This window comes from Grus americana, chromosome 9 (assembly GCF_028858705.1).
Source record: "Grus americana isolate bGruAme1 chromosome 9, bGruAme1.mat, whole genome shotgun sequence".
Lineage (NCBI taxonomy): Eukaryota > Metazoa > Chordata > Aves > Gruiformes > Gruidae > Grus > Grus americana.
Genome location: NC_072860.1, coordinates 23,536,288 through 23,559,707, shown reverse-complemented (window position 1 = coordinate 23,559,707; position 23,420 = coordinate 23,536,288). Strand labels below are relative to the sequence as shown.

Below are 23,420 nucleotides of genomic sequence, written 5' to 3'. Positions count from 1 at the left end.
ACGTGACATCCTCAGGCACGTGGGGCTGGGGACCCTCGGCAGGTGCGGGGCTCTGCTCACCCTGCCCACAGTCACAGGTTACCAGCGGCTGATCTCAAATCCAACCCTTAAAAGGCTCTGGGCAAGCTGCTCAGAGGAAGGAAGAAGCTTTATTTCAGGGAAAAGAAGAAAAGTCCAAAGCAAAACAACCCTGGAGCAGCCGCAGGGAAAATGGACATCTGCAACCGTGGGGCGTGAGGAGATGGGGCCAAGAATGGGACAGGATATTAGTGCTGGCACCGCAGAGGGGAAGTGTTTGGAGGAAGCACAAAGAACATTAAACTCTTCTAGTTTTTAAAGGATCAAAGCTGAAATACCTGCTTTGTGCCCGCCCAAAACGCCCCGCTCCCCTGTAGGGTTCTCCCGGGCTGGCTGTGGTGCTGTTGGCTCTTGAAGGCTTTTGGTGCTCGTTTGCTGACCCGAAGCCTCAAAACAGAGTCAAATATAATTCTCCTGAATGGAATGACTGCTCCACGCCGTGCCAATGTCAGCTGTGGAGTGGTGGGTGTGAGCTCTGGTGGTCACCCCGGCGTGGAGGTGGTGGTCCCCGGTGCCCCGGTGGAGCCCTCCCCGGCTCCACCAGGACCTGTCCATAGCTGCCCACCATCGGGAGCACACCTAGAGCCTCCCCATTCCCCAAATAACAGGAATAACAGGAGGGACCCCATGGGGGGACACTGGTGGCCCTGAGCACCCCAAAGGGGAGAGGGGGCTGTGTCCCCACAAGCGGTGCCTGCCTCCCCGCGGCCCCAGTGCCCGTGCAGGGGGGGTGACGGTGCCGTGACACCCCAGTTACCCCAGGGAAAGGTGGGTGTGAGCAGACTGGAAGACACTGGCGCTCTCCGGGGCTTTGCACTGCAATAGTCAACTTGCGGTTGTTTGCTTGAGGTTTTTTTTCTTCTTTTTTTTTTTTATTGTGTAAACTCATAACCATTTTTTTTCACAACAGTGCAAGTAAATACCAAAGTTAGCCCATTGAAACGGATCTTCTACAAAGGAAATTTTGAAGCACGTAAGGCAAGATTTGTTCATCTTCGATTTAGCATTGAACATATATCAGATCTTCAGGTACCGATTGACTTAACAAAGTTTATATGGGATTTTTTATTTTTCTTATTTTTTGATTTAGTTTTTCATTTAAAAGATTTACATTACTATGGAGACTGATGCTAAGACACAGTTGTCTCTGGCTTTCTTTAAAAATCCATTACTTCCTGTTTGATTTTTAAATGTAAAGGCACACAATAAAGCTTTATGCATTTATTAAAATATACAGATTTTGGTAAATTTAGATTTTTTTCTTAGTATCTTGATTATATATATATATTATATGTATAGTTGTCAACAACACAATCATTTGAAAATAAAAATCACTCCATAACATATCTGCATATTTTTTTTTCTGTCTCATGACACACTACAAGATCCCATTGTACAATGCATCAATGGGCTTTTGGAAACCACAAAAAAAAATTAATTAATAGAACAAACTTTTTTTAACAAATACACCAATTTCATACCAGAACTGCAGAGAATTATTACACCAGAAAGTACCATCTGCAAAAAAAGCAAGATATACATCAGAAAGACCGAACAAAACGAAGTGAAGATCATTTAGAAGCTGGATTTACAACATCCCATGTCGTTTCGGGGTGTGATTTCTCTGCCGCGTGGAGGATGCCGGTGTGCTGGGCCTCATAACCGAGTGGTCCTAACTGTGTGGAGTGAATCTGTGGAGGGACTGAGATCTTATCGAGTCAGTCTGGAAGGTTTGAGGTATTTCTGCTCCATCTGTATCATGCATTGGGTGCCCCAGGATGCGTGGCCTGTGGAGGGGGTGAGGCGTGGGGGGGGCTGTGTGGCTCTCACCGGTGGTGGGAGCGAGGTGGTACCGCTCTGCCTGTGTCCGCCTGATGGGTCAGGGGTGTGAGAACCTCCCTGAGGGCACCCAGGGGGAAAGGCTGCATGTTGGGGTTACAGCAAAACAAGCGCTTGCACCTCCTCCCAGCATCCGAAACCGCCCCCCTGGGGCCAGTGGTGCCCAGAGGTGACGGACACGTCCGGACATTTTGGCCTTTGCAGCTTTTGTTTGTGCCCACTGAAGACCCCAATGCCTGCTACCAGGGAAAGCGCCTGAGCTCCCAAACGAGGGCTGAACCCGCGTGTCCCCCAGGCACTGCTGCTCAGAGCAGGGTGGGGGGAGCCTGCAGCTCGGCTGCCTTCTCCTTACACTCCAACGTTAGGGGGATGTGATGGGCTCAGGAGGAGGGTACGGCTCCCACTCCCTGCCACGGCAAGGGCTGACAGCAGCCCGTCCACACCAGACAGTGCCGTGGCATCAAATGCTGTTTCCCGGCGGTCCCAGGGACACGGTGCAGCCATCCTGTCCTGGCACTTCCCGGGAGGAGGAAGGAGGATGGGTGAACAGGAACAAGAGCAGCTGAAGGGCTTCACTCAATGCATGGGTCCAATGGAGAGGTTCCTACAGATGCCAAAGAGCAAGGGATCAAGCCCTCATCAAATGATACAGCATAACTAGAGCGGACATGATGACAGACACTGGTACTGGTAACTGCTCTGTAGCAAGAGTTTAAGGCTGCAAAAGGAGTAACAGGCTTCGATTCGACAGGGTACTTGGGCATGAATTTGTGGTTCAGCAGATGCCTAAATACCGTGCAGGAAGCAGGACGAAGACGACTACCTTGGATACGGTATAGTATAAGAGCTGGTAGGAAAATAGCATCGATCTTTCTCCCTGAAAACGTAAAGCCAGACCTGCGAGGTGCCATCTCTCTTGGGTACTTCTAAGGCATCGAGGATGAGAGCAGCCAAGCGCGAGTGAGAGGTGACCTTTGCGAGAGGCGCTTGGCACCGTCGGAAAGGTTTCCCGAGCTGGCCCGTGCGTGGTGCACACATTGCAAATAGCTTTTCAGTGGGATACACTCAGGTTTTCTACTTGTAGAAGCGTGGTAGGGGCGGGCAGTGGGAGGGGATGCCAGAGCGAAGCTTACGGGTCCTTTCGCCAAATCCTCGCTCCCACCCTGAAGCCCTCGTGGAGGCCAAACTTCCCTTGGCTTGCCCAGGGTGCTCCGGGTTAAAATCTGCAGAATCAGATGCTCTTCTCCACTGGGAAAAGGACTGTAGTTTGTGACTCTTTGAGACAGGAGCTGCAGGTGGGAAACTTGCAGCCATGGCCGGAGCCTCTCCATCGAGCCCTTGAGCCCCAGGAGCGATGGGGATGGGCGTGATTCCAGGCACCCTCTGCACCTGGCAGCCCCTTGCCCACAAGGGTGCCAGGCAGTCTCTGCGCTGTGTTTTGGGGGGCTAAGCCTCATCCAGTGAACCAATGTATTAATGGTTCTCAGCATCACCGGTTGGAAATCCTGCCTCGTGCCCCCATTGATGTTAAATCATCCCCTGGGATGCCAGCAGCAGCCCCTGGTACTGGGGGTTGGTCTGGGCTGCTCCAGGGGAGCCCCAGGGATGCATCCGGCTGCAGCCTTAGGCAGCCGGGAGGAGGATGGGTGTTGCTCTCTGATGGGGTGCTTCCTGGGTTATTATTTACTCAAAAAGATGTTCCTCCGTTGCAGTGTTTTAAATTACGCATGTTGGTGAAGGGCTCCAGAACTAGACCTGCTGCTAATCGCTGACTCAGCAGTGCAGCTGCTGTCTGTGCTGGGGTAGACAGTGGCTGCGACCAAACCCCACCACCGCTGACGGTGCTGCGGGGACGCTGGCGGCAGGGAACCTGATGGCACTGCTGGGGTCATGGCCATGCTCTGGCCAAACCAAAGGGGTTAACTATGAGAAACATCCGCCTGCTGACCACCTCTGCCCTGCGAGCCACCAGCTCCGTTTGGTTTCGGACTGAAATACGGACACTTATAGAACGAGCAGCATTTCAGTGTTTTTTCATACAGCATCCACCAAGCCAGGGTCAGAAACAGAGAAGATGGTACAAGGTGGAGATGGCAGCAGGGAGGGAGATTTCAGCAGCCGAGTCCTCTCTGCTTGCCGTCTGTGGCCCAGCCCTGCCAAGACATGGCTCACCTACGGACATTGCTATTTTGCCGGGGCATGGACACGTCCCTGAAGCACCGAGGCCCACCGCAGTGAGAGAATTACAGCACAGTCATTTTTGTAAAAGACACAACGTGGTGAAAACAGCGCCCAGCCTCAGACCGGTGATGCTCAGAGAAACGGTGTGTGGTCCTTGTTGACCATTTACACAAGGTGGGTTGAGCCAAGAGTGGTTCACAGCCCTTGCTGTGACCAGAAATGGGACCAGGCTCCCAACCACAGATTTGGGATGTTCAGCCGTGCTGGGATTTCAAGGTTTGATTGAGACACGGACTAATTTTGAATCACAGTATTTGGGATGCTTGGATTCATGGTGCGGGGATGGACACGGGGGTAGCACTGCTGTGTGCACTGAGTGCCTTTGCACCAGAACAGGCCATGGAAATGCTGTGTGATGGGACCAACATCCCTGGACCCATCTCTGAGCTACTCCCTTGAAAGAGGTTTGTCCATCTCTATTTTGTACCTACCTGCCCATCTGTCCCTCTGGCTCAGCTGTTACTTCTAAGGTGGTTCAAAATGAAAAAAGACACATGCTAAGAAAGTGCCAAGAATGTAAGAGTGGCATCTCACCACTGCGGCTGTTAGGTGGACATTCCCTGGGGACAACTTGTCTCATCCCCTCATGTGGCTCCTTCCACCAGTTTGGCACATCTCCCACTCCACCACCTCCGCTGGTGTGGCTGGTGCCAGGAGATCAACTGGTGCCGGGGCATCGGCCGGCATTCACCAGAGTGGGACCTGACCAGTGGAGCTGGGACAGACCACGGGTGTGTTTGGTTCGTGGTCAACGGCAATCGCAGAGCGTGTCCCGAGGACTGGAGGTGAGCGGGGTGGTGGTGGAGGACCCGGGGAGGATGGGACAGGACAGGGAAGCTGCGGGGACCCTTCCTCATCGGCTGGGCGGCATGGCGACCCGCTGCCCGCCCCGCTACTCAGGCGAGTAGTCCAACTCGTCGTTGGCAATGAGAGCCTCCGATGGCGGTTTGTGCCTGCCTTTGCTTTTCGACCTGCTACTCGTCCGATGGCTTTCCTTTGCTCCTGCCATTTGCTGGTATGAGAAGCCCTTGTCCTCGGAGGGACCCCAGCCTGGGTAGCCCTCACCCTCGGTGGCATAGGAGAAGCCATCATCCACGGAGAAGGGGTCGACGTCCACGTCGTAGCGTTGGTAGGTGCTCTGGTGAAGGGCCTCCTCGCGGGCACTGATCTCCAGCGTGCTGTTCCACATCCCGTAGCCAAAGTAGATGAGCAGACCTGCAGCGAGTGAGAGGGAGAGGGTTGGACCCCAGCTGCCCGCACCGGCCCCATGAACCTGGATAAAACATTGCTATAAACATGCCATGCCCCGAAACAGCATCTGCCCCCCAAAACCCACGTCAGGGGTGGGTGGGGGATCCAGCCCAGCTCACCACCAGCATCCTCCCATCCAGCGCCGGGCTGGCGCCAGCTGGTGAGGGTTAAATGTATCTAAATACACCTATATTTTTTAAGCCAGTGTATTTTGTAGTTGATGTCTGCTCTTCAAACCCATTGAGTCTGTGTGCTTGGGCTGCCAGCTGTGACCTGAGGGCTCTATGTTTTAAACAACAGCTGGGATCGCTGCTGGCCACGTGATTGTGCCATCTGCAGCTTCAGTGGGACAGCAGCTCCCAGCAGACGTGTGGAGGCTCCCAAGAGCTGACAACCCACTTCTCCACCCTGTTACCCTCCCAGATATCATTTTCTCTCTGGAGTTTTCTTATGCTCTCAGTCTCTCTCCTGCTGGTGCTCGCAGCCACTCGTGCCCCAGGGTTGCCAGGATGAGTGTGTTTGGTATTAAAACAGCTCCGAAATCCTGTCTTCCTCCCTTTAGGGGTTTTAGTTCATCTTCTCCCTCTAGCCCTACCTGATCTCACCTTCCTGCACCAATGCTTTCCCCAGAAGAAAATGTATCTGGGGACCTTATTTCCAGTGGATCTTGGGATTAAACTACCCCAGACATGTGCATAGAGAAACCCAGACTTCTCCACATACCATGGACTGGCCAAGGGGCACTGCTTGTGAGGTTAAATCCAGAGTCTCTGTGGCAGGACCACACATCTCTGCCAGAAAAACAGATGGGATGTGCCTCTCCCAACAGGTGAGCAGCTGTGGATGGGGCTGGTGGAGTCCACCACTCCTTAATGGAGTGGCTTAATTGACTTGTTGCCATAGATAGCAGCTGAAGAGGTATTAAATGTACCCACAGGGGAAAGTATTTAATCACAGTGGATTAAATTGATGCTTTGGAGTCACTTTGCTTCCAGGTCCTGGGGTTGCAGCTTCACCTATTGTCTTTGAGGGCCAAAAAAAGCACTGAGCATATCTTTTCCAGCCCAAAGGGTGCATGTGGCAGGTACTGTCCAACGGCTTGATTTGGGGTTAGGGGGCTCTCAGAGATGGAGCTTTGCTATGAAACCTCAGTCTTGCACGACTGAGTCAGGATAGCTGCTGTCCTCACCATGAAGCAAAAGTGGGAATGGCAAAATGGAGGAAAAAAGGTGGTAGCAACCTCCCACTGAAGGATGGGAACTGTGAGATGACTCTAAATTTTTTGAGATGCCAAAGGGAGATCCAAGGTCTGTTCATGTTGTCTCATAGTTCTGCCAGCTGAGGTCAAACATCTACAAACATCAGGAGGTACCCGAGAACAGCATGAAGGCTGGTGAGCCCATTGTGGTGACCTGTGCCTTCCCACCCCTCCTCTAGAAGTGATTCCTGACCACGGGAGGTGGCAGCTGACTATGACCTTTGCATCAATCCTCATTCTCTTTCCCCACCACTTTCTCCCTCTCAACCCAGGACCCTGACCCCTGCTCCGAAAGGGGAGGGCTGCTGGTGGGATGCTTGGCCAGGAATGATCCTTTTGGGTGCTGGCACCATACTCAGAGTCTGTTATCTGCAGCTGGGGCTCCTGTGGGCTGCTGCAATATATAAGTTTACCCATAGTGTTATTATTTCTCTGTAAAGAGTCCTTGACTTTGATATTGTCTTGTCACTTCAGTTCTCTATAGTCCAAATCTGGGAGCCTTCAGGAGGAGCTATGAGAACTGCTCTTTTTCTCCTGGGTTTGTGGAGTTGTGGGTTGCAATGTCAAGCAAGAGAAACTATGGACATGCCAGGCTCCTGTCTATTTGCCAGGAAGGCTAAATTTGTCAAAAACAACAGAACCTGTGAGTCCCAAGATCCACCTGCCACAAAGTTAAGGACTTAGACCAAGAAAAGGAGATACAGTCCACAGATCCCTTGGCTCTGCCTCTCCCAGGGCTGTTGGGGTTGGGCAGCTCTGGGCTTTGGAAATGCAGTGCTGAGATTTTGGTGTGGGCTGTTGAAGAGCTCAAGTGGGTGAAAAAGCAAAAAAGCAGGCAGATTTCTGTAGGAAACCTGCCTGCAAGGCAATTTACAGAACCCACCTACTTTGCATCAAAAGACTCATCGAAATAGTCACCTTTGCATGGAGCAGTTTACTTCCATCAAACTGACATTTTCTGGAGGTGTAATTTTCCATTTAGCTGTGGCTCAGGGGTTTGACTAACCGAGGTTTCTAAGAACTTCAGGATGACAAGGGGCAAACGCAAAGGACTGGGTATGTCCCAGCTGAAGAAGCATCAGCCTGAGCACTCTAATTAGGGAAGTTATTATTAACATGCTTTCAAAAGAGTGTCAGTTAAAAAATTAAAATAAATGAATCTGGAACTCACCCACAAAACACCAGACGGCAAATCGGATCCACGTGACTGTGGAGAGCTTCAGCATGAGATAGATATTCACCAGCATAGCGAAGGCAGGGACGAAGGGCAGACAAGGTGCCATGTAGGGCAGCTTCTTGGGGTTTTCTGGCTGCTGCAAGATCACAAACACCAGCACAACGATGAGCAGGATCATCAGCACGACGAGGAGGACAGCCCACCAGCTCTGCTCGTAGATGTAGTCTGCCCCAAAAATGATGAAGGAGCAGAAGATGAACATCAGGACAAAGAGCAGGAGAACGCAGGTGGTGACCGTGTGGCCAGTGGCTGCCGTGGGACGGTCCATTTTCCCCGGCAATCCCAGGTGGATCCGCATGGTGTAGTAGCGAGGGCCGATCAACTTCTTCAGCTTGATGAGGTAGATGTTCTCAGATTCATCTGCCTCTATACCTGAGGTCATGTCAACCGTGCCATAATTGGGGTGATTCACGTTGTAAGTCGATTTATCGGATTTCCCAATTAGCATCTCGTTATCCCCCAGCGATGGCAGATTTTTTGCCCCACATGTGTTGGTCGGTGGGCCGGCAAACTCTTCTCCTTCGCTCCCTGGGGAGCAAGTTTCCTTCTCGCAGTCGGCCAGGATGCCCTCCTTCTTCTTGGTGTGCTCCTCGGAGAGGAATTTGACGAAACCATCGATGTCGCTCTCGGGCTGGTATCGGAGGAGCAGGACGCAGACGGAGACCAGTGTGTAGGCGAGCAGCGTGCCGATGGACATCATTTCTATCAGGTCCCGCAGGCTGACCAGCAAGGAAAGCAATGCTGCGAGGAATCCAGAGACGATACAAGCCACTATGGGAGTCTCCGTGTAAGAACTGATGTGGGACAAAAATCTGGAGTGTGAAACAGTTGCAGAAAGTTAAAACTGCAGCTCGCAACAGTTCCCTGTTGCAATAACCCTTACCCGGCTGGAGGGACCAGCCTCAGAGCTGTGAACCCTTCAGCTCTTCCCGCCTTTTGGACCTTAGACTCCAGACAGCCAGAGACTGGAAATACTGCTGAGGCTGGATCTGGAGTTAGATCTAGGCTGAACCAGCTCTGGGCAATCTGAAATGGACACTGGGATACTTGGAAATAAGTGCCAAAATTTTATACATATAAACTGCTCTTCTTTGCAAGTAACTCTTGAATTAAATGCTCGCCCTCCCACAAACTGAATCTCTAGGTACCAGCACCAAATGAGAAACTTTTGCATAGATCTGTCCTGATTTTATTTCCCCAGGATTTTTCTTCAGTGTGAGCCCTGTTCTGCGAGCACTGAGTCTCTGTGTGCCCACTGCTCCCTGCCGTGATGGCCCCGGGCTGTCTGGGTGCAGGACAGCCCCTGTGTCCCCCCCAGCACCTTTCCCCTCTGGGTCCCAAGGGGGAAAAAATAAATGCCATCATGGGCATGACTGACCTGAAGAGCAGCCCATCACCAGCCATGGCATAAATGACTCTCGGCATTGGGAAGAGGGAGCCCAGCAAGCTGACGGTAAGGCCGGCCACGGACCCAATGGCAACGATGAACTTGGCTGCGTAGAAGCCATGGGCCACAAACATTTCCATCAGTGGGGACTCGGTGTCGATGGCGTCGTACGGCACCATCAGTGTGAGGATGATGCTCACCTGGGGAAGGTGAGAGGAGCAGGACACGGGTGTCAGCAGCAGCTTTGGGGGCTGCTGGGGACTCGCAGGGTGCAGAGGATGTTTCTCAAGGGTGGAAAGCCAACAAATTTCAAGTCTGATGGGGATTGTATCCATATGTCTCCTGTGGAGGGGGTGTAAGATGCTGGAGGTAAGGCCTGTACGCACTTTGCTGTGGGGTGGTTAACCCCGCGGACTGCTGTCCCTGTGCAGGGCAGCACTGCCAGAGTCATGCACTCCCCATGGGACAGAGCAAAACCCAAGATGGCATCACATGGGGGGAACACTCTGATATCATTTGAGCCAAAGAGAAATTTGTTTTGAGGGAAGCCCACCATGTTGCAGGAGAGGCAGTGTGTGAGTTTCCTTGAAATGATCAGAACAATATTTTTTCTCTTTCGTGACTCAATTTTGCTCTTTTACAGAGAAAATCCCTGAGTACAGACATGCATTTATTGGGGTGCAGAGCAGCTGGACATTGCTGCTGCCACATCCCTTGCATGGCCATCCCTGCCCATCCTCCCCCTTCACTTGGACCCTCTCCCACATTTCCGGCAGAGGCAGTGCTGCTTTTACCAAAAACATGGAGAAAGGTTGCTGCAATGCTGCTGCTCCTTCAGCTTTGCTGCACTTCTGGATGCAAAAATAGCTGTGGACGGGGATGAGGCATGGGGAAAATAACAGCTGCCACCATGTCCCTGCAGCCCGCAGAGGGATCTCAGCAGGGTGACAGGAGCCAGGGGACAAACCGGGCTGGGGCCAAGGGGAGCCTCGGCAGGACACTGCAGTCACATGGAAACACAGCTGGTGTCTCGGTTCCCACCAAAGAAAGGGCCCTTGTCCAAGGGTCAGACTGGCACCCCGGCTCATGGGGAGGGGAGCTGCGCAGATGCCCAGAAGGAACACGCTATATATATCTATATATATTTTTGTGTGTGTGTTTGTGTGTGTATATATATGCATACATATATATTTACGTATAGCTAGTACTTACGGACACATATGCTGTCAAGCACGTGACAAGTGAGGCCGTGATGGCGTAGGGGATGGAGGTGTTGGGACTCTTCGCTTCTTCTCCCGTGGTAGCGATGATGTCGAAGCCGATGAAGGCATAGAAACACGTCGCGGCCCCTTTGAGCACCTGTGTGGAGGATCGAGCATCTGAGTGCCAGGAGGGAGGCTGGCACACAACCAGGGAGAGGGAACTGAGCAGAAATGCAGGAGCCCACTTCTGCCTTGTCTGAGCTAAAGGGTGAGTGGGGCAGAAGGGGGGGGGGGTTTCACATGTCAAGTTGGGTGTTTCTATCTGGGACTGACCCTGGCAACACCCATAACCCAGTGATCTGGTCTAGGGAAAAGATTCCAACGTGCAGCCCGAGGCACTGGAAGCATGTGCAGCTCACTCGTGGTGCACCACAAACCTGTGCCCATGCTGCGAGATCCTGGCAGCGACAGAAGAGACAATTAACCAATTTCAGGTTTGCTTTCACAATACTCCACCCCAAATCCGTTTATACTAGTAGAGTTTTGGAGCATGTTTACACATTCCATCTTAGCAAGATATCTCATGTGGCAGCAAGATCCGCTAGCAGAGGAAGCAGAAGGGAGCAGCAGCAGTCAGATATACACCGCTTTCCAAACAACCTCTGTTTTGCTTGGAAGCTGCAGACAGGTTAGGACTACACGTTGGAGCACTTGGATGAGGAATTATTTGTACTGTTTAGTTATTTTTTTAATGTGACTTTTTAAAATGTACAATATTAGCAAGGACATTTATAAGGAAGAAATGCTGAAGCAGGCTAAAGACTGTGTGGCTGTAAGGAGTGAGCGCATTTGCAGTTGTGAAGCTCTTGCATAAATCTAGGTAGCTAGCTGGGTACCACGTGTCCACCACATCTCTGTCATTTTAGCTGTCTAGTAATGGAGCAGACAGTAAAAGTCACCTATTTCAGGGCAACTACCTGTAATTACCTTTTTAAAGTATCCCCTATGCTCCTGGGATCTCATGCTTGTGCTATGGCAGATTTACTTTTACAAACAATTTGGGAGACAACCAACCAGCTGAAAATGGTGGTAAGACCCTATTGATTTTGATATGCTTTGAATATGTGTCTTTTAAAACTACGTATTTTTGCCAGGAGATATTTGGTGGGTTGAATTAGAGGAAAACAGCAATTTTCTATTTTCTCTTTTTCATTCCTATTGTATGGCATAAAAAGCCAAGCACAATTCAAAGGTAGATAGGACCTCTGCTCTCAGATGGGCCTCAGTGCTCTTCTCCTCACTGTTGTTCTCTGGCAGAGAGGTATTGATTTCCTGAAGGGTGGTGCAGGGACTGTATGGCAGCTTGGGACCCTTTCAGTAATCAAGACTCTTGGTTTACTTTACTTTCTTGCTTATTTTTCTGTGCAAAACCCTGATGGAGTTGAGCAGTGTAAATCTGAGAAATTATCTTGGGTTTAGGCCAGCCGAGATATTTTCAGTCTCTGTTCATCCTTGGATAAAAACCAGTGCAAGCAAGCTAAAAAAGCCAAATATGTCCAAATTCTCAGTAAGCTTTGAGGGAACATCCATAAAATAAGTACTGGCAGGTGGCATTATGAAGTGCTCAAAACAAATGCTTGAGAACATTGTTGTTGAAAATCAGCCAACACAAGTATCTCCCCCTTCGCAGAGGCTAAGCCAGCTCCTCCTGGGCTCCCTGTCTCATATGGCCACTGCATTTTGCTCCACTGCCTGGCAATTACTGACATTTCCTGGTCTATACCTTCACGTGGAGTTTGGCTCTCCAGGAGGACATTTTGGAAAAGTTCTGACTTTATTCTAAGAGCTGGCAGGAGATACGTGCAAAGCATTGCCGTACCCTTTGGGTTTGGTGGAGCGAGGAGGTCTGGATCCAAGCCTGCAGTGGTGGAAGTTGGAGGTCCCTGGCCAAAGCACAGGTGGGTTTGGCAGGGTTGAGATTTGGAGAGCACAGTGGAAGTAGGGTGCGTGTACCGTGAGCAAAGCTGAGTGTGTGGCAGGAGGGTGGCATTGTTTAGGTGCTGCATGTCCCTCCGTGTGCCCAGGACTTACCCCTGGCCATCCAAATGGCAGGAATTGCCCTTCAGACCAGTTGTCACTTTTGACGTAGAAGAGACCAGCAATCATGATGAAGACCCAGACTGCCAGGTTAATGACGTTGAGCACGTTGTTCAGCCCCACCGAGTTCTTCACCCCCATGGCCACAATGATGGTGACAATGACAGCAATGACAAGAGCAAGAAGGTCAGGGTATGACTCCTCTCCTTTCCCTGGGTAAGAGAAAAGAGGTGTGTGACTCTCCATCCATAGCTGTGGGCAGCATCTCCAGAAACTCTGTGGAAGCTTTTAAAAATGCTTTTCAGACCCTGAGGCTTTGCAGAACTCCTGGATTTCATCGCAAAGGTGGTCTCCTGATGCCCCTGCCTCTGCTAGCTAAAGCTGTTTTATTATGGTGATAAATCCTGATGCCTCAAGACACTGTTAGGAGTTTTCAGAGGGCAGCAAACAAATGATCAGGTCTCAATTTGCATAACGTATCTGCCAAGTACTAATTAAAAATCAATCAAACATTAAATTTTCATGACACAGGTACAGGACAGCTAGCTGTTTTACCTCCTGGTAGGAACCATGGACTGTTGCTGGAACTGCTGGTGACACAGGACCATCACAGCCCTGAGTTTCTACATGTAATCTCTAACAAGTCTCTGCGTGCGCTTTAACGGGACCGAGCAGAGTGTCTGCACTGGGTGAAGTGCTCCTGCACTGTCATTAGCCTCTGACTTTCAACTAATTTTTCTGGGTGCTTATGCTGCTAAATGCCGGCTCATCCCAAAGGGGCTCAAAGTATCATGTATCCCATCCCCCCGAATCCCGTCTGTGAACCGGACTGCAAAGGCAAAGTACCAGAGGCAGACGGATGGTAAATAATGAATGAAGCCCAATATCCATGTCTGGCTTCTGACGAGTTTCCAATTACTCCTCAGGCCCTAATTAGCGCAGATAGCTACGCATGGTGTGACGCACCTAGTCCGTTCAACGTGCCGACGCTGTTGATCATCCAGCGGCTGATGGTGTGGTTGGCCAGCGAGTCGAACATGCTGCTGAGGGCGCTGGCGCCCGCGGCCGTGCCGATCAGGTACTCCAGGATGAGGTTCCAGCCGATGAAGAATGCCACAAACTCCCCCACCGTCACGTAGCTGTAGGTGTAGGCAGAGCCCGTGGTCTTGGGCACCCGCACGCCAAACTCAGCATAGCAAACGCCTGTTTAGAAAAATACGAAGCAATATAAAACAAAAAAGTGCTTGGAAAAGGAAAAAGTGAAACTGCCTTGGTCCCACCTGGCTGGAGGTGCCAGGAAGCACCCAGGGCTGTAGTCAGCATCAGGAGGAGCCCAGAGCCATCGCAGAGGACCATGGTGAGCCTCCCTCCCCAGCCGCTTGGCTTAAAAAGCAGCCGATTTCCCCATTAAAACCAAGCTGCGATGGAATTTTTTTTTTGAGGATAGACAGTTCAAGCTACCCAAATCTTTACAGCCTATTGTAGAAAAGTCTTCTCACAGGTGTGTGCGCCCAACGTGGCACTCCAGCGTGGCCATCTGCAGCCCCCACAGACACACAACCAAATCCGGGGGGGAAATCCAGGCACAGGGAGAAGAACTGGGCAGTGCTGGTGGTGTGGTCCTTGGAGCACTGTTTCCCTGCAGTAGCTTTGATGGCGATAGATACCTCTTCTTCCCCATCCAACAGTGACACCGTAATATGATTTTTGCCAAGAATATTTCTCTCAAATGTTTTATTTGCAGTATCAATATACTGACAAGCTCCCAGTGCTTTTGGCTGCAGAAAACATCATAGCCCTGGGAAAGGTGGTCGCAGTGAGACCTGCAGAGGACGGTGTTTGGGCACAAGGAGTTCAGGGATGGTTATAGCCATTGCATGGGATCCTGGACCAGTGTTGCCCAGCCTCTCCTAGAGCAAGATGCCACAGGAGGGCTCATACAAGGCTACACCTCTCCCTGCCCCAACTGTGCAACCTCCAAACACTTATCTTGGGTTATTGCCTTGCAGATCCAGGCACGAGCACTGTCCTCATCATCCCTGCTCTCACTCGGACTCTTGCAAGAGGAGTTTGAAGCCATCTTACACAGAGAACGTAAATTATTTTAACACTTAAAAATGTTACATGTAAGTCTCATTCTGAGGAATGATTGCAGGACTAACTTTGTAGAACAAGAAAAGAAAAGCAAAAAGAAGTATTTAACCGGCACTGTTTGGGAGGAGATTTCAGTGGACTTTAATACTTTCCAAACTCCTTGTGTACTTACTATGTCAGGATACTTTTCAATAAAAACCTGACCCTGACACATTGCTGTCTTAAAACAACCATTAGCTTTTATTTAAAAGGGGTGGATGGACTTAGCCATAAATTCCCGAAATATTAGTCAGACCAAGTGCTGGAAGGCCACACCGCGTCCCGCATGTTTAACACTGATGAAGACCCTGCCCCGCAGACCCCAGTTCAGCTCGTATGGGTTAACAGGTTAGGGCTGTTATTGTTGTGCAAACACGTAGTAATTATTGAGTTCTTTATCAATTACTTTTCTCTATTTAGAAGATACTAATTGCTTCAGAATTGCAATCAGTTCAGTATAGAGGAATGAATAATTTATAAAAATCTTATGAGGTCACTGCTTTCAGTGAAAGTGCAGTGTTTACACAGTACAAACACAGACTTATTGAATCCCTAAGCTGAATTTGGGGGTGCTTCTTTTCTCGGTATTGGAGGATTTTTCTATTCCATTCACTGTTTAACTTGCGTGCGTGACGCTGAGAGTGCTTTTCAATGGGACTTTTCAAAACTTGATTTCTGTACAGCAGGCCCAACTGCAGGAGCAGCGAGGCATCCCCATCGTCCAGCCCTACAGACAGTCATTATTCAAAGCTGATGAAAAATGCATGCGCTCGGCAAAGGTAAGACATTCACAGATAACTACAGGCCTGAATGATTTATGAAACAGGTGCTCTGATAGGAACAAGTATCTAGCTTCTCTCTTTGATGGCCTTAAAAATCATATAATCTTTCTTGGAGGCAGCTCTACTTTTAGTCTATGACAAGAGAAGGTTTAAAGAGGATTGTTACTGATACAGAACGATAACGGCGAAGCAAAGAAATCAATATATGTAAAATGTTTGAGTTTTCAATTACCCTACTAGGATCCCAAAATAGAAGAGTAATCTTTCACTACGCATTGCATACAGCAACATGTTGTGGATATCTGCATTAGGTATCAGCATATATTAAGAAAATATACTAATTTTTATCACAGCATGCAGTATGCAGTCTGGGGGACATGAGATGCAAGATCTGCCATCCATCCCTGATTGCCACGGGCTGTATCGGACGGCATTAATCTAATCACTTTGTTTTGTGGTGCTGCAGGTCCTTCAACAGAAACGGGGTTCACAGTACTTCCCTCTCTGCTTAAAAAGGAAGATAATATAATTTATTAGGGTGCAGATTTTATCTGGGTGCAAATAATATCATAGTTTATTAGGGTGCTGACTTTATCTCACTACTCTCTGCTGCATCAGCAGTGTATTATTATTATTATTATTATTATTATTATTATTATTGATCTGCATAATAGAACTGTGTAACTCAGTTACTCCTCAGCAGCCCCAGCTATTCGGCACCTCATCCCCGGTACCTGGAGGGATGCAGCTCTCCCGGTGCCGCTGCACAGCCAGCCCAGCTCCGGGAGTGCAGGCAGAGGCTAGGCACACTCTCCCCACCATGGTTCTTTGAATTGGAGACAGATTTCTTTTTTTCTCCCCAATCAAGAGTGACTGCAAGCTTCTGCTGAAAACAAACCAACACAGTGGTTGTTTGGAAGAGTAGTCTTTTAACAGAAGACCATTTCCTTGAATATCAGCTACACTGTGTAATTGGTGTGACAGTCATTCTGCTGATATAATTATACACTTATTGACTTATTCAGAAGGACATAAACACAGCTGAGCAGTTTGGTCCATGACATTGTCCCTTCCAAGATCGCATCTACAAAATGCCATTTTTCAGATTTAATTGACCTCTCCATTTTCTGATTTATCTTGTTTGGGGGTAGGAGGCAAGACAGCCAGCAGCTTTCTGTACAGCACTGTATATGGGTTAGATATTTTTGTGTTAGTGGTGGCTTGGGGTCACACTGGGCATCCTGACCTGTCTGGTGGGGACTTTTGCCTGTGAGCGGTGTCTCGGTGGGGCAGGAGGAGGGACCACAAAGTCCCCACTGGCTTCAGCCTCGAACTCCAGCGCTGCAACAGCTGCTGGGCAGCACAAGGGTGGTACAAGGGGCTGGTGCAAGAACCACAGTTCAGTGCACCCTCTTGGCTGCTGCCTTGCTTTTGGTGGGCCAGGGTGGTGGTAGCCATGGTGTGGATGCTCACCTGGCATGAGGACACCTGTGAGGCCTACAGGAAAGATGGTGAGGGACTGTTTATCAGGGAGTGTAGTGATAGGACAAGGGGCAATGGGTTTAAACTAAAAGAGGGTCGATTTAGATTAGATGTTAGGAAGAAATTCTTTACTGTTAGAATGGTGAGGCACTGGAACAGGTCACCCAGAGAAGCTGTGGATGCCCCTGGCTCCTTGGCAGTGTTCAAGGCCAGGTTGGATGGGGCTTTGGGCAACCTGGGCTAGTGGAGGGTGTCCCTGCCCATGGCAGGGGGGTGGAACTGGATGGGCTTTGACGTCCCTTCCAACCCAAACCATTCTAGGATTCTATGATTCTGTGATGACACACAGGGACCATGAGACATACCACAGGGCGCTGGCACGATGGGACTGATGTTTCAGGTGAAACAACCCTTTGGGGAGGGGCCTTCCAGCAGTGCTGGAGGTAATACCAATTAATTCATGCTACCATGGAAGAAATCCAGAGGGACCATCCTTTGTTAAACAAGAGCAGCCAATTTATCAAGGCAGGTATACAGCAAAATCCTATTTTCAGCAAGCCACTGAGCCTGTCCATTGTGTTTCATGATCACTGTGTGCAGACATATAAAAGACAGCTCCATAAAGAAAGCTTCCTTAGAAAAAGGACTCCCATTGCTCCAGCACCACCCAAGCAGCTCATGATCAGCTGCAGCTGGAGCCCCTCACCCTGCAGCCAGGCAGCACCTGAGGTACATGCTCAGCTCTCCCCTGCCCCGTTGTGCACCCTGGCTGTTGCTGAGCCTGCTCCCACATGGGTACCAGGTAAGAGCATGGCAATGTGCTCCAAAACTGTGCGGCTTGGTGTTTGAAATCCCTATCAAGGGTTGCAGAGTGGTCCCCGTGGGAGAGAGTTTCTTTTTGCCCAGCCTGGCGTGGAAGCCTGTAGGGTTGTGTGGCAGAGAAAACTCTCCAGGCCAGGTTGGATGAGGCTTTGGGCAATGTGGTCTAGTGGAGGGTGTCCCTGCCAATGGGGGGGGGGGGGGGGTTGGAACTAGATGATCTTTGAGGTCCCTTCCAACCCAAACCATTCTATGATCCCACGCCAATAACCATCATGGCGGAGGACCTGACCCTTGCCTGAGCTCACAGCAAGGAGTTTGCAAAATGTGGTCAACAAGGGTATATTACTTTAGGAAAGGAGACCTCTGAAGGGACAAGCAATGGCTGGTGGAAAAGGCTGTGGAGAGGGTAATGGGGTCAGGTAAGGCACAAACTTCTGATTTTTGCCAAGAAGGGGTTTTGGTTAGACATAGGGGTGAGAGTGGGAAATCCTGGCGGTCGCAGTTGGTGGAGGCAGCTTGTGGTGTCCTCTGTGCTAGAGGCTTTGTGGAGGGAAGTTTGGCAAATGTTTCTGTTTGAGAGCTGAATAAAAGGCCTTCCAGTGAGAGAATGAAAGAGATTGATTTATCCGTTTCATCAATGACACTATGTAAGTACCCTGACAGGGCATGTGTTGCTTAAACCTAGGGGAAGGTATAACTGGAATTTGTTGGGTAGATGAAATTGGGGAAATCTCTATCTGAAACTGGGCTAAACAGCATGGAGAAATTTAGGGATTTCCCACTGGTGGGACCTGCCTGGCAGAGCTTCCCTGCAGCTGTTGCTCAGGGGAGCTGAATGGCTTTCTGGAAGGGATCTTGTTAGCCAAAACCCTCCTGGGCTCACTTTGCAGGCAGTGGGATCTGACTCTGTGATCTTCAATAAACCAAGGGAAAGCAGGTGATCTAGTTTTAAGTTTAGTTTTAAGATCTAGTTTTTAAGGCTATCTGGCCTTAAAACCATGAGAAACTCCTTAAAGTCTGTCCATGCACACTTGCCCAAGCTCAGTGCCCGGTACACCGTGATGCAAGAGCTAAAATCACTTCCCCCATGAGCCCAATAGCTCATCCGGCTCCCGCACCTTTGCTCGGCTTTACTTGCCAAAGACATGTTGCTGTTATAAACAACAGCAGCATCAACGATGAAGTGAGGAAGCGGCCAAGGAGACTATCAAAACACTGCATCCTTCGCAAAACGCTTTCCCAGGGCTACAAAAGCAAGCAGAGATGAAAGCTGAGCAGGAAGCGGCGCAGGCTCCTGTGGGCGAAGGCGGGAGGAGCCGCTGCGGGGCAGGGCTCACATCTGGGGTGAAAAAGCCCCTTTTGGAGGACAGAGTGTTTTTTTTTTTAGATGAGACCCACCCAGGCTCTGTTTGCTCTTGGTTTGCATCACGGCCAGTGAAACCCTCACAGAGGAGAGAAAGCGGGAGGTGGGAAAGGATAAAGACACTGATGCTATCTCCTGCCTTGGTTAAAAAACGGGTGGTTTGGTTCATTTCTTGGGATCTCAAATAAGCATCAGATCTCATCGCATGCTCTCAGCTCGTGTTCTGGAGTGAACCAGTGGTAAATATGTCTGAGCTGCCATCACTGGGGTCTAACTGGGGAGTGGGGAGGCAGGACTGTCAGCGTGGTGGTCCCCAGCCAGCATCGCTGGGATCTTTCCCTGGCATGGCTTTGGGGACAGCGTGACACTCGTCCCTGTGCTGTGCCAGGGGTGTGCCTCTGGGCTGCAGGGGTGTCAGGGGTTCAAACTCCAATGGACTTTGGTGGGATCTCCACAGAGCAGCACTGCAACCCCAGGGAAAAAGCATGATATGCTTCCACCTCCCTCTACAAAAATCCAGAGACTTGAAAAGCTGAGCCAGGTCATTTTCCTGTGTTTTCTGTTCCTGTCTTCTATCAAAGCCCTTTGCCATTTACTCAAGTTTCCTTATCCAACCCGCAGATAAAAGCTGGATACCAGACTGACACAGCACGCAAAGCCCTCTGAGCAGGGAGAGCAGGAACGTCACATCATCGTGTTAGCACTGATCTGGAAAGGACAAATGCCAGCAGTACTGGCTTCATGTGGAAACCGCAGCTCAAGCCATATGCTCAGCTGGGTTCCTATGGAGGAGATGGAATTCAGCAGTTTTTCACTAAAATACATAATTCGTCCTTCTCTGCACATTTGTTTGTTGGGGTTTTTTTCTTTGGTAATTCAAAGACTGATCCTGAGTGAATAGGAGCCAATAAAATCAACTCCAAAACTAATTGAGGAATTGCATGACAAAAGCAGATGGCCCCGGTGCTACCCAAGCCACCGATATCCTTCCTTTTGAAACAGTTTCCCACAAGCCATGTTGTGCTCTTGCTCTAATGCTGTGGCTTGGCCACGCTCTCTGCTCATGACATGCACTGCAAAACTGTCAAATGTTTCAAAATATATTGACCACAGGCTCCATCCTTGGGGAACCCATCAGCAGTTCATTGGGGTAATTATGCTCGGGCTGCTGGCTTCCACTACAAGGTTTGGTCTGATACTTGGGCAATGAGAGATGGTGCACCCCATGAGGGGTAAGTCCAGCGTGAAAGGGTGTTTTAATCTATGGGGAAGTTATTGCCTCCTTGTAGCCTGTGCTGCTGAGAGTGGGTCCTGCCAGGCATCCACCCATGAATGGAGCCAGAGGATGCACGAGATGGCACGTTACTGAAAAACCCACCTGCGTGACTCACCTGACAAGATGGAGGCAACGGCGGCGATGATGAAGGAAACGATGACCCCAGGCCCCGCCATCTCCTTGGCCACCAGGCCGGACACCACGTACATGCCAGTGCCCACGCAGCTCCCGACGCCGAGGGAGATGAGGTCCAGGGTGGTGAGGACCTTGGCCAGCCTGGCGCCCTGGGCGGTGGCAGTCCCTGTGCCCTCCAGCATTGACTCCACGGGCTTGGTGCGCAGGACACGGGTACGCAAGGCATGGCCTGCCGCCCCCCACGGCACCCGCCGTGGGTCCAGGCGTGAGAAGAAGCCGCTCATGGCTGGTGCTGGGCTCCGCGGAGGTGGGTCACGGACAGTTTTGGCAGTGCCTGATCAGAGCTGTGGCTGCATCCCTGCGCCCCAGCTCCCTCCTGCGCTGGCAGACTGGCTGCAAGAGAGAGGAAAAGTGCTCGCAACATGGTTTTTAACTGAAATAGCAAAGAAAGAGGGATGTGCTCTGCATGGAGGCATTGAAAGGGGCCCCTGAGCTGATTTCTGGCTGGGCTCCAGTTCTGGGAGAGCCCTGGGGGCTGAGGGGAGCTTTGTTTTTGCCAACACGGCTGCTCCACAGAAATTTCCTTTTCCCATCCCAATTGTATTGTATAACAGAGATGCTCTGCCCCCCTTTATGTTTGTCTCCATGGTTTTAGTCCCAGTTATTAATACAGCCCCATAAGCAGCAGGAACCTGATACCCTCCAAGTGCCAGTTACATGGTTTAATTGCTACCAAAAGCGATGACGGCTATGTCTAACCATGAGGCGCTGGTAGGGACCAAGCCCAGCCCCAAGCTCAGCAGCACCACAGTATGTCCGGGGAGTGGGGGTGCTCCTGTGGGCACCATGTATCAGCCCACCATTGCCATGCCCACGCACCTGGGACCTTCTGCAGGACACCACCATGCTCCATCTGCACTGCAAAAAAAAAAAAAAAGCAAGTCTGGGACCGTAGCTTGCTCCTATATCCAGCGTGTCGAGACTGCCTGCCTGTGCTGGGCTGCGGCTGGCTGTGGGGCTTGATCACCACAAACTGGCCCTTACAGGGACAGGTAATACTTCTGGTGCGATGGAAGTTGACTCTTACAGCGCTCTGGCTATTGCGGTTGGGTTTTCTTTTTGTGTGCTGCCATCATCCTGGTGAACCCTAAAGGGTAAAGTTTTAAAGGGTGCTTGTTGTTCAGGTCCCAGTGAATTGTGCGGTTAAAAAGAGTCCTTGGTGTGGTTTCTTCATTCAATTTATCACTTTGTTTTTGTAGTTATTTACATACTCTTTTAGGAATTTTTTATTTTAAATTAAGAGATGTTTTTCTGGAGTAACTGCAACAAGCTTTGGGGTCTGGCTTCCGCATAGTTAAGGCAAGCTGAGAGAGGAGCTCAGCAGAAGAATTAAGACTGTCTTAAAATTGCCTTACGATTCCAAAGCATGAGATTATCTTAAAAATAATGAAATTATCTTGTTTTGCTCTTTCTCTGTACTTTTTCATCTTAAGTAATATTTTCAAGAACTGTTCAGCACTGCTGTTTCCCACTCTCCTTTCTGCTGTTTTTTAGCAAACCGTGTATTTCTCAGGCGAGCTCCTAATACCAGCAGTAAAGACTTGCTAGTGACACTTGATGACTTCTTGACTTTGAGGAAAATAACAAGAATTGACAATCTCTGAATGCTAATATAAGGGAATAGAAAAAACTAGTTTATTAAATGCAAATTTTAGCCTGGCAGCTTCCTTCCTGTTAATACAGAAATCTTTTTTTTTTTTAATTGCCTTGAAGACAAAACAATTATTTTTTCCATCTTTACATCCAAAACAAATTACATTGTGTCTACCAGGCAGCCTTGTGTTGCTGGAGTTTATTAAATAAAACACAGCATTCATTCCATGTTTTGGTTGATCACAGTTCAAGTAGTGCTGATTTTTTACCTCGAGCAACCACAGGCTGAAAGGCTGGATGTTCTAGCTAAGAATAATAATAAGGAAAAATCGTTACCGCTCTTGAGCAAATGTGCATCTTTGGGTTGAGAATGAAGACTAGTTTTGGCTTTTGAGCTCCTCAAGGAGTTATCTGGTTTGCGGCATGGGCTGAGTCTCAGGTTAGGTTTTACTTTCTGGTTTAAATGAAGGTTTGTGTTGGAAGGGGGCAGCAGAGCTGGAGCTCAGTGGGTCTGCACCAGCCCGGATGAGGCAGAGCAGCCCCCGGGGCAGCGTGCCCATGTACCAGAGTCTCCAGAGTGGCTCTGCTTCACCAGGGCTGCGTTTTGGCTATGGGGGGGAGATGTAACTCCTCTAACCAAAAAGTGATCACCACCCAAAATTTATCCTCCTCTTATCCAGAGCATGGCATCTCTGAAGCATGGGCTGGCAAAGAGGTCTTGTGGCACTTCACCGAACCACTTCCCATTCTTACTGGGACTTCATGGATGCTCCTAGTTAAGTTTGAAAGAATCAGGTTGCTATGCTTAGGCTTGACTTAAACTAGCCCAGAAACTGGGCAGAAGTGTCAGTCTGGGTTCTTTTAACTGTTACAAACTAGACACCCTTATCTTTGCATAATTTTCTCAGGTAGTTTGCACTGTAAGAAAACACATTTCTAAAGTGTGCCTGTCCTTGGCTTGCTCGTGCCAAAACCCCATCACAAGGTGAAAATAACAGATACTGAAGACCTAGCTCTTGACTCTTGTAAGGAAAAGCATAATGAGAATCAATGGCTGGAAGTTGAGGCTGGACAGATTAAAGTTGAGTGATTAACTATGGGAAGAGATGAACACCAGGAAGAACTGGTTTGTCTCTCTTGATGTCTTTATACCATTTCTGGAAGTCTTTGTGAAGGCTGTGCTT

At 49.7% G+C, this 23,420-nt stretch overlaps 1 protein-coding gene across 3 annotated transcripts in view; it reads right to left on the bottom strand.

Moving 5' to 3' along the window:
* Positions 1-939: 939 nt before the first annotated feature.
* Positions 940-23,420, bottom strand: part of SLC7A14 (solute carrier family 7 member 14) — a 34,334-nt gene continuing 11,853 nt past the window's right edge. The window contains exons 2-9 of one of the 3 annotated variants that reach the window (XM_054836009.1): positions 21,463-21,501; positions 20,564-20,976; positions 13,557-13,793; positions 12,585-12,802; positions 10,504-10,650; positions 9,283-9,491; positions 7,839-8,716; positions 940-5,373 (exon numbers count right to left, since the gene is read on the bottom strand). In XM_054836009.1, coding sequence (XP_054691984.1) covers positions 5,051-5,373; positions 7,839-8,716; positions 9,283-9,491; positions 10,504-10,650; positions 12,585-12,802; positions 13,557-13,793; positions 20,564-20,867 — 2,316 coding nt within the window. In that variant the 5' untranslated portion in view covers positions 20,868-20,976; positions 21,463-21,501 and the 3' untranslated portion in view covers positions 940-5,050. The remainder of the gene's footprint in view (positions 5,374-7,838; positions 8,717-9,282; positions 9,492-10,503; positions 10,651-12,584; positions 12,803-13,556; positions 13,794-20,563; positions 20,977-21,462; positions 21,502-23,420) is intronic. The other 2 variants (XM_054836008.1, XM_054836007.1) reach the window with 2 other exon arrangements.